Raw genomic sequence first — 10,843 nt, forward strand, 5'->3', positions numbered from 1 at the left:
GAGTATCTCAGCCTCCCCACATTTCTCTGTCTGGAGAACAAGAACAATAGTGCTCTTTTGCATCTCTCAGAGGAACGGGGTGAAAGTACTTTAGGATCTTCTGCAAATAGGAGGGATAGCAGCACTGAGAACACAGCTGAGTTATGCCAGGAGTAGGTATTTGCCTGCTTGCTCCCTCAGCAGCTGCTCTGTGAGAGCCCTCTCCTTTGAGTTTCTGATCTGCAGGTCAGTGTGGCTGTACTGAAGAATGTGGTTCTCCTGAGTCTAAGTGCACTGCAGTGTCTTTGGGGACAGTTAAGAAGGGTTGGCAGTGGTTGGTACAGGATAAACTGGCACCTTGTTCTGTCTCTGCCTGTCACCTCTAATCTGCTTTGCCTGAGGGCACGTCAAAAGGAAGTTCTGGGTGGTGAAAAGGGAAGTCTTAGCTAGTCCTGCTTTGTGATTTGTATGTTGGGAGTGTGGTGATTGTCCATCCGTTCATCCCTGCAGGGGCTGGGGAGTGCTGGAGAGGCTTAACAATGGAGGAAGTTGTTTTGGGAAGGAACGTGCAGGGGTGCCTGGTGTTCTGATCCAGCCAGGCTGCTGTTACTCCTGTTTTTCCACTTCGTTCAGCACCTAGAAGAGAGTATCTCAGCCTCAGAGTGGTGGGGTCACCCCAAGGTGATCCAGCCCAGTCCATGTATGCTGTGTTGGGGAACCCTCCTGAATGTGGGTGCAGCTGTTGTGATTCAGTGTGCTCAGTCATTTAACCATGTGCATTTAACCTGTAAGGCTGGGAAAACAAATACAGTCCCAGATGTTAGGGAAGCTGGGATCACATCTAATCTAGGGGCAATAGCTTTGCTGTCTGGTGGCTGATTTCTGTCTGGGAACTGAAGATGATGGTATGCCTGGACTCTTAGCAAATATCTCTGTGATTATCCTTCACCTGCTTCACAATGGAGTGATGGATGGCAGAGCTCCATGGAGCCATGGATCCTTCCTCCTCTATGGGAGTCTGTATCATGTTGAGATCTACTGGTTTGTTGTGTGTCACCATTTTGGATGTGGTGATACCTAGAGCCTGCAGGGGCATTTTTTCTGGCAGCCGAAATATTCTTAGCAAAGATCATTCTTGGAAAGTAAATCCCCTTGGACCCTAATGCTTGTCATTTGGCCTCTGACTGTGAGCACAAGTCAAGGCATCTTCGCTGGCTCCATCCGTTCTCTCTGTGCCTGTCCTTACATCCAGGTTGTTTGGGGTATCCTCCCTGCTGTCACCGAGACAGATTCAGAGCCACACAGACCATTATCTCCATAGCTGCCTGCTGTGATTGAAGAGCCATGTGTTGTGCTCAGGCTGACAGAGGCCTGGCTGAGAAAAAAAATTCCTGCTCTCTGCCTTTTCCTCAAGCACCAGTGTGTGGTGGGAAGGCCTCCCAAGCAGGATGCTCTTTGACAGGCAGGATCTGGCAAGGTTTCCCGTGGCAACAGCTGCAGAGGAGTAGCCATGCGTGCTTGGAGAGATTGCTTTGAACGCTGGAGATGGCACAATCCTCTCTGCTGTTGTGCTCGCTCTGCTGTGGCAGGCTGGGGCAGCCCCTTGCCTGATGCCTCTCCCTGTTCTGTCACCTCCAGTTTTGGGCAGCCCATGCAGAATTTTGAGGGGTTTTACACCTTATTGCTGCTGGTTGGCTTCTCCCCATTGCTGTCTCTCTGCACCTTCCAAATCACCTCTTTCATGAATGTAAAACCCTCTTCTCTGTCAATGCTTCCCTTTCCTTTTTGTCTTCAAGAAGCAAGCCACGTGGCAAGGTGTACCCACTGCTACTCTTCTGACATCTCCAGGCTTTTGTCTGCTCAGTTTGCTGTCATTAAAGAGACTGTTTAGTTCCTGTTTAGTCATCACCATCCGGGGAGAAATTTCTTTCCTGTACTGTCTGGGTTTTTTGTTCCTTTGTTCCCTCCTGTTCCCTCCTGTTCCCTCCTGTTCCCTCCTGTTCCCTCCTGTTCCTGTGTAATGTCTTGCCTCCTTGTGTGTTTTTGGACAGGGTATATTCTCGTGCTGTGTCATACTGGTGTTACTGTGTTCTCTTTGCTCACCCTGAGCTGATGATGCTCTTCTGTTTGTCCCTTCAGGGAGATGAAGATGATGAAAATGCCCGGCCACTGGCCGAGTCGTTGCTCCTCGCTGTCACGGATCTGCTCTTCTGTCCCGACTTCACTGTGCAGAGCCACCGGAGGAGCACGGTGGTGAGTTGAAAGTTGAATCATGAGATTGTCTGCATAGAGGCAGATTAGCTGCACAGTGGGGGGGACCCTAGGAAACCCCAGCAGCTTCCTGCAAGCCTGCAGGCAGGAAAATCTGGAGTTGCTGAGCTTGAGCCCACAGTGACTAATATTGATCATCATTTTGGGTTCATTGTATGATGTTTGTGCCTTCTAAAACAGATATTCTGAGGATGAGTCTCAAATGGAGTGGCTGGCAACTACCCCCACACTACAGCTCACCCCTCAGGAAAAAGTGGTTGTGCTGGCAAACATTTGCTCTTCTGTTGTTGCCAGCAGAGCAGAGACCTTTAGCACCTTGTTCCTTTCTCTGGCGGTTTGGTGGAGTCTGGGGCAGGAAGCAGCTGTTTGCCTGCTCATGTGTGCTGTGATCTGAATGAGTAGATGGTCTCTGTGGTGTCTTTCCACCTCTTCTCCCTCTTTGTATCATGGCAGCAAAGGCATTTAAATATGTTCTGATCCTTATGGTGAGTGTCTGTACTTCAGAGGAGTTTCCTGAAGCAGGGATCTCCTACCAGGTGTGCTAAGAACAGAGGACAGATTTTGGTGCATCTCCCTCCTTCTCTCTCCCTGCCAGTGACTCTCATGTTTTTTGTAGGTTCAGTCTATAAACAGAAAAACAGCCCTCCTTTTTGGGGTAGATCTGACATCAACTAAAAATGAGCATGCTAAACCGTGGTGTATTTGATGGCTGCAAAATTCCTTGACAAATCTGAGTACTAAATTGCTTGCTTGGGGTTTCTGAGTAGCAGAAAGAGAATTGAAATCTGTTACCTGGGGCTGAAGGGGCAAGGCTGGATCAGAGCTACTCGTGTACTATGAGTAAGTGGGGCTGAAACAGATGGACTTGCTGTCTAGTGCTGTCACTTGGGATGGATTGCATAAGTCAGGGTAACAATGGGTTTTCCTGGGAGAGCCTCCCTCCACCACCTGCACCTGTGATTTTTCCCTTGGCAGCAGCCAGACTGGTTTTTCAGGGTTCTGGGCAACTAGAATTTGACACTGAGATTGTGAATGATTTATGTTCCTTGCTGCTGGCTGCTCGTCTGCTGCCTGCAACCTCTGTAGTCTTTGCTGAGCTGACTTTCCCTCTCTGGGCTTGGTCTGACTGCAGCTTAAGAGCAGGGAGATGGGTACCACCACCTCATGTTCATGGCAGAGCAGCATGAGGCCCCAGAGATACAGGTTATGGTGGATGTTTGCTGAAGTACCACTGAGTAAAGAGGAAGAACTGTGAGAGAATGGGCAAAGGAGACACAGGACTCACCCATATTCCCACTGAAGTCAGCCCTAAAATTATGGCTAGAAACGTGGTCCCCCTCCATTGTGCACAGTGCTTGTATCTCTGTGTTTTATCCCTTACCTGCAAAGGCTGAGCACTTTGAAGATATCAGCACCTGCTTTTTCAGGCCTGGGGAGCTTCTGTACAGTTCAACTGTCTGGATGCTCCTCTGCTGGTTTCTTCTAGAGAGAGGGGCTGAACTGCCTTGGATACCACCAGTGCTGCCAATTCTGGCTCCTGCCTTCTGTGATTCAACCTCTTATTTCTCCCACAGGACACAGCAGAAGATATCCACTCCATTGACAGCTGTGAGTACATCTGGGAGGCAGGAGTGGGCTTTGCTCATTCTCCACAGCCCAACTACATCCATGACTTGAATAGGTAAGAGCTTCTGCAAAGGCAGAATGGAAAGAAACTGGGCTCAGGAGAAGGAGATCTGGGGAAGATGAGCTCTCTTTGCCTCCTCGACTATCCATGATTCCCAAAGAGCTTTCTGCTTGCTCCTTTCTGAGCTAACAAGACTGGCAACACAGAAAAAAACCCAGCTGACCTTTTGAATAGCTTCTTGTATGGGAGTCAGACTGTCTGCAGCAGGAAGTGGGTAAACACTGCTGTTCTGGAAATGCCAAGGAGCTCTGTACTGGATTTCTTTTTTGTAAGGTAGCAATTCTGCTGAGCTTTGTGCCAGTGACAGCAGTATGGCTTAGGAAATGAAATGGGCTTAGCTCTCTCTGGGAAGGACATTCTAGGTGGGACTGAGCCTTCCTTATGTGTTGTGTTGATTGTGCCTCCTGTGCCCAGTCCCTGCTCCTGAATGGCTCCAGGCCTTTACTTCTCCTTCCAGGACAGAGCTGCTGAAGCTGCTGCTGACCTGTTTCTCTGAGGCCATGTACCTCCCTCCCTCCTCAGACAGCAGCAACACCAACCCCTGGGTACAGTTTTTCTGCTCTACGGAGAACAGGTGAGGATGAAGGATGGGGGCCTGGGTGCCGGGGGGAGAAATACTTTCAAATCTCTTCCATGGAGTGTGTTGGTAATGGGGAACCATAGGATTTGTTACCTCCGACATCCAGGGGCTGTTCTTTTACTTTGTCCCTGTCTCATGTACACCCCATTAGTATTTCTGCGTAGTGAGAAGTGTTCCCCAGCAGCAAAAGGAGAGTCTGAGCACGGTGCCCACTGGAGTGTGCTGCAGGAGTGATCCCTGCGCTGTGGGAGATGGCAGATCCCGTTCTCTGCTGTAGACCCTTGGGAAGAGGGTGTGGTGCTGGTGGCGAATGAATGCCGCCCTCTGGTGACATTGTACCTCTGGGACTCTCAGCTCTGCCGGTGACAGAGCACAAACCTGGCTGGAGGCTGAAGACATACAGTTTTGTCTTTCCAGAGGCTAGAGAGCTTTGAAGTCCTTTCCTGTTTTCACATTTTGCACAAGATTCCTCTGGGAGGCCACGTGGCCTTTTTCATCTCCCCTTCCCTCTCAGCTGTAGTCCAGGAGCCCAGCTGGGAGTGTTGGCTCTTGGGTCTGGGCTGCTCAGTCATGGACTGCCGTCACAGGTTAGAGAAGAGGATTGTGTTTTGTCGTGGCCCCAGACTCTTGGGGAGAGATATGCCTGTCCCTCTCCAAGTCAGTGCCTTTTTTTTCCTGCTGCTGCCTTCTGAGAGCATTTTCTCCTCCTCAGACATGCACTCCCACTCTTCACCTCGCTCCTGAATGTCGTCTGTGCCTACGACCCCGTGGGTTATGGGATCCCTTACAATCACCTGCTGTTTTCTGACTACCGTGAGCCGCTGGTGGAGGAGGCGGCCCAGGTGCTGATCGTCACCTTGGACTATGACAGCTCCACCAGTTCAAGCCCCACTGTGGATGGCACAACCACTGGCACAGCTATGGATGATGTGGATGTGAGTGATACTAGAATCTGTATTTGCTGCTCTCCTGAACTCACTGGGGTCCTCTCACACCAGCTTGTACTGAATGTTAGGCTGTAGGACTCAGCACTGCTCCTCCCTTCACAATCTGCTCTCTCTGGTCCAATCCTGCTTCAGTCCTGTAGTCACAAAATACTAGATTTTGGTCACTGACTTGAATCAGGAGCTTGTAAGTGAAAAGCCCCTGACTTTACTATTCTGTGCAGTGCTCTGTCTCCTTGCATTTAAAGCTGGGTCATTCAGAGCAGAAGGCTGAAGCGAGAGACCTTGATGGTTACATTTTGACTTCTTGAATTCACCTTGTTGCCGCTGAGCATTTCCCTCCTTTTCTTTGAACGCAGCCTCCTGGACCAGACAATCTGTTTGTGAATTACCTCTCAAGGATACATCGAGAGGAGGTAACATGCTCCCATCCTGCACTGTTCCCTGTCTGATTTCATGCTGATTGCATTAGCCCTGGGCCCACCACAGTCTCTTTCCTGGGCTATTGGCAGGATTTCCAGTTCATCCTGAAAGGAGTGGCTCGCTTGTTATCAAACCCGCTGGTCCAGACCTACCTGCCAAACTCTGCCAAGAAGATACAATTCCATCAGGAGCTCCTTGTCCTCTTCTGGAAACTCTGTGACTTCAACAAGGTTTCTCAACCCGGCTGTCCCAGACCTCCCTGCCAAACTCTGCCAAGAAGATACAATTCCATCAGGAGCTCCTTGTCCTCTTCTGGAAACTCTGTGACTTCAACAAGGTGTGGATCTGCTTCTTGCTGAGCTTCACCCCAGCTTGGATATTGTGGCTCTGGCTGGACCAAGCCCTGGTGAAGGGCTGTGGTGGGTAGTTGGCAGTGGCTCTGGGGTGCTGTGGTCAGCAGCATTGCTCCCTGATGCAGGGGCTGGGGGTCTGGCTGTAGGGACAGCCTGTGAGAGGGGCTGCAGCTCCAAAGGTCTGTGCTGGAAGCAAGTTCTGCAGCAGGTATTATAAAAACTCTACAGGTAACACTGGAGTTGATGAGGTAGTGCATACATCGGCCTTTCTAATGTTCTTGAGAGAATGATTAGCTTGAGACTGCCTGTTCTGAATCCTGTGGATGGTGCAGGGTATATGCTTATGATTGTCTGAAATCCTCCCCTTTCTTCCAGAAATTCCTCTTCTTTGTGCTGAAGAGCAGTGATGTTCTGGACATTCTTGTCCCAATCTTGTATTTTCTCAATGATGCCAGAGCAGACCAGTGTAAGTTGGTTATTTTCAATATTTGAGATGATTTGTGCCTGACATTTGAGCTAGAATGTTTTTGAGATGTTTCCTCCCTACCACTTGACAACGCCTTGAGTGCATGTTCCTGAGCTTCTACAGACATGGTGTGGAGTTGTCCAGTTAATTGGGTTTTAATGTTTGCAAGAGGCTAGAAGTAGGACATGATCTATCCCACAACACAGGGAAGGGAGATCCTTCCTTAGCATGTGTTAACATTTTGAGTCCTCATGTTGAAAATGGTGTCCCTGATCCAGTGAAGAGGGAAAAATGAGCAATCTGCTCTTGCCATGGGAATAAATCAGGCATAACTCCATCATTGTGTAGTGAAATAGTCAGATCATCCCTACTATGAGGATGGGTTTACATTAAGGACATAATGAAGAAAAGCATCCAAGACTTAACACTGATAAGACTTTAACACAGATGTGCTTGGGAAGGACACTGGTACTGACAATGGAGGGAGCTCTGTGTGTCCCTTATCAGGGTGGTTTAGTCTGTGCAGTTTTTTATCAGTCCCATAGTGTTTCTCCTCTCTCCTCACTGCCCCTCTGTTTTCAGAATTCCACTGACCTCACTGTGACATGTTTTTCTGTTGTTTTTTTTCTCTCCTTGCAGCACGAGTGGGCTTGATGCACATTGGGGTCTTTATCCTCCTGCTCCTCAGTGGGGAGCGTAACTTTGGGGTGCGACTGAACAAGCCGTATTCTGTACGAGTGCCTATGGACATCCCTGTCTTCACAGGGACACATGCAGATCTGCTCATCATCGTGAGTACAGCTCCAGCACTTCTTGAACCCTCCTACCTCCACAAAGAATTGTCCTCCTTCAATGTGCTCGCCCTCCCTAGACTGGAAGCCCACTGAATAGCTAGGAATTGTGTGGGATGCACACTTTTAACCTGAGGTGATGTGTCTGGCAGGGTGCATATGTATGAGGTGCAATTCCATCTGCATGATATCCCAAAAATCAGGACTCCTGATGGTGCTGGACTGCTGTTCAGAGGACTCTGGGACTGGCATGAGGGGGGTGGATGCATGCCCTCTACCAGACTTGATTGTAGGTAGGGAAGGCAGGAGATCTGGCTCTGTCCCAGGTAACCAGAGGTGTGTGGATCACATCTGTCAATGGGGACAACAGTGATACCAAGCTCAGCCCTACAGCTTTGGGTTGCTGCAAGTTTCATTGACCTTTCAGTCTGCCCACAATGCTGCCTATGAGCAGCTGCGTGCTTTGTGACACCAGCCTCAGGTGCTTCCCTTCTGTCGTGTTCTCATTTGCCAGAGAAGAGTCTCTCAGCAGCTTCTGATAAATCTCCGAAAGGAGATTCCCATTAGAAGGAGTAGGAAGAAACCTGCCCACTGTAACTGCTCTTGATGCTATGTGTTTTGCTCTTGCATTCCATTAATCTCAGATCATCTCTTTGTTTTAATTATGCTCAGGACTTCTCCACAGACATGCCAGATAAAGGTGGGAAGGCCAAGATTGTGAATGTCTGAACTGATTACAAGGCACTTGAATCTTTTCATGTCTGAGGATATAGTTAAAAATAGGACAAACATTTGAGTTAGAAGTTTGCACTAAAATCAAATGTAAAATGATTCATTCTGTGGCATTTCAAGCAGCTATCGTAAGGGTTCAAAGTCCATTGGAGATGAAGGTGTCTCTTACTTCCTGGTGGTTTAGTTTTGTCCCAGGCTGCCTGAACATTGTGGAACAGCTGACAGTCAGTTTCTGTTTGCGGTGTTGTAGGGCCCTCATCACGTTCCCAAAGGATTCCTTGTAAATGAAAGCTTGTACTCCTGGAGCGCGAGTCTGCAGTGAGAGCAGCCTTCCCCACCTGTGTAATTGTGGAGTGTGCAGGGCCCTGCCTAGGAAGGAATGGTGTCAGGAAGCGATTAGTGTGGGGGTGGCACTGGTTTTGGTTGAGAGGGTGCTTTCAGTAAGGTGCTGCCTTGCTCAAGAGCTCCTTCCTTCCACAGGTCTTTCACAAGATCATCACCAGCGGGCACCAGCGGCTGCAGCCCCTCTTCGACTGCCTGCTCACCATCGTTGTGAACGGTGAGCGCTGTGTGGGGTGAAACCACAGCCCACAGTGCTCTCACTCCCCTCTCCCTTTGCCCCTGCCTGTGTCCTCTAACACTGGCCAGTGCCTGCTGCTGGAAACTCATCCCTTCCAGCCTGTGCTGGAAGGGCCAGTGCAGATCAGATCTGCCTGCATGGTCAGATGGGGCAGAGAGGGGGGGACTGCAGAGTCCTGGAGCTCCCCTGGGGTGGCAGCAGGACATTTGTCAGCAGGCCTGGTGAGGGTGGTTAGCAGTGCTGTCCCTTTCCAGCAGGGAGTGCCACCTCCTCACGGTGGCGGTGCTTCCCTTGGGCTTAGTGAATGCCCACGTGGCTCCAGTTGTGAAGCTTTTCAGGAGGCGCATCAGAGGTGCTGTTATTATTAGTGTAAGACTAAACAAAACCCTCTGAAAGCAGCAATGCCTCCTTTTACTAGGCAATATCTCTGTTTCATTTCCTCTGTATTTGGAAATACTTCTGGGGAACCCTGTTTGGCTCAGCTATTCCATGAGGCTTTCTCAGAAGTGCAAGGGTGGGAAGGTCATGAAAGCAACATTTTTAGTGGTGTGTTTTTGAGAATAAATACACCTTGGTTCTTTCTCTTGTTTTCATTTGTTTGCCTTCCACAGTGTCTCCATACCTGAAGTCTCTCTCCATGGTGGCTGCTAACAAGTTACTGCATCTCTTGGAGGCTTTTTCCACCACCTGGTTCCTATTCTCTGCTGTCCAGAACCACCATCTTGTTTTCTTCTTGCTGGAAGTTTTCAACAACATCATTCAGTACCAGTTTGATGGTAAGAGACTGCTTTATTTAGTGGATTTGCACTAGTTTAGTCCAAGAGAATGTGAGATGGAGGTTCAGAGGAAGTCTGAGGAGATGAGAAGTGTAGAAATCAGCTACATAGGACTGAGAAGTTGAGTTAGTAGATAATCGGCATTGGGTCCTGGCCCAGGCAAATTTGCTTAGAGCAAAATGAGATGGCAGCTAATTATCAGCATAACCTCAGCCCTCCTGCAGAAGGTGAGATGCATAGAGAGGAAAAGAGACACAAAGTGAGTGTGTAACACGTAAATTGTGACTGGCTGGATGTTGCTGTGAAACTGCTCATGTTGCTCAGCAATGTATTTGATGGGACAAAACAACTTTCAAGTGCCTCTCAGTTCTCCTTTGGCAGGTTACTGGGGGCTGAAGACCAAACTGCCTCATGCAAAGAAAGTTCTGCCATGTGCTACTTTCCAGGAACTGCCTTATGCTTTCCCTCTTAATAGTATGATAGTCTTTTACCTCAAAGAAATAATAAAGTCAAGTCCCTAAACCTGGTCAAAATTTAGTGTTTTGCTTTAAACTTGCAAATCAAGAACAGCTGTTCTGCTTCCCTGATGGGAATCTTGCATGTGGCAATTGCCAAATCCAAAACCAACCTTTGTGGGTGTAATTTGTGTTTTATATTAGAGGATGATTTCATTCTGTTCTGTGCCATCTTGCAGGCAGTGGGAATTCTGGCTTTTTGGCTTTGCTATTTCAAGCCTGTGTCTCCTTAAATTAAATGCCCTGTTTTGTTTTGTGAGTTCTTTTGAAGATGGAAGAATCTTGAACCTTGGCTAGTAACCTTTTCTTCCAAAATAGACGCTAATATGTAGTTTAAACTGTCCTTTTTCTTCTCAGCTGTTTGAATATCCCTCACCAAGCCATTTCTTGTCAGCTTTCCAGCCTAGGAAGGATTTCTCTGAATTTTCTGTACTGCTTAGTAACAGATAGGAGGATATTGATCTCTGCTCTTTCTTCCCTGTGCCACTGCCTTTGTGGGTGGGAGCAACCATGCTTTGTGTACGCAGCAAGCTGGGCTGGGCTGGGAGAGCTCTTTGAGCCTTACTTCTCTGCTCATTCTGTTGCTGTGATTCCCAGGGAACTCCAATTTGGTCTATGCTGTTATCCGCAAGCGGAATGTCTTTCACCAGCTGGCCAACCTGCCCACGGACTCCCAGTCCATCCAGAAGGGGCTGCAGCGCAAGAAGAAAACCCCCGAACCCATTTCTCGCACCAACTCCCAGGAC

The 10,843-nt window shown here is 48.8% G+C and overlaps 1 protein-coding gene across 1 annotated transcript in view; it reads left to right on the forward strand.

The window, feature by feature from the left end:
• The window catches only part of HID1 (HID1 domain containing), a gene marked incomplete at its 5' end in the record, with an annotated part of 19,919 nt that overhangs the window by 3,267 nt on the left and 5,809 nt on the right, over positions 1 to 10,843 (forward strand). Inside the window, 11 exons of the mRNA XM_017743184.1 lie at positions 2,119 to 2,232; positions 3,825 to 3,931; positions 4,395 to 4,511; positions 5,230 to 5,452; positions 5,821 to 5,877; positions 5,974 to 6,114; positions 6,613 to 6,703; positions 7,343 to 7,494; positions 8,707 to 8,785; positions 9,418 to 9,582; positions 10,695 to 10,843. The exon at positions 10,695 to 10,843 is cut by the window's right edge and continues 64 nt beyond it. Coding sequence (XP_017598673.1) covers positions 2,119 to 2,232; positions 3,825 to 3,931; positions 4,395 to 4,511; positions 5,230 to 5,452; positions 5,821 to 5,877; positions 5,974 to 6,114; positions 6,613 to 6,703; positions 7,343 to 7,494; positions 8,707 to 8,785; positions 9,418 to 9,582; positions 10,695 to 10,843 — 1,395 coding nt within the window. The remainder of the gene's footprint in view (positions 1 to 2,118; positions 2,233 to 3,824; positions 3,932 to 4,394; positions 4,512 to 5,229; positions 5,453 to 5,820; positions 5,878 to 5,973; positions 6,115 to 6,612; positions 6,704 to 7,342; positions 7,495 to 8,706; positions 8,786 to 9,417; positions 9,583 to 10,694) is intronic.

The sequence above is a fragment of the Corvus brachyrhynchos genome, unplaced genomic scaffold, assembly GCF_000691975.1.
Source record: "Corvus brachyrhynchos isolate BGI_N302 unplaced genomic scaffold, ASM69197v1 scaffold148, whole genome shotgun sequence".
NCBI classification, from domain to species: Eukaryota; Metazoa; Chordata; class Aves; order Passeriformes; family Corvidae; genus Corvus; species Corvus brachyrhynchos.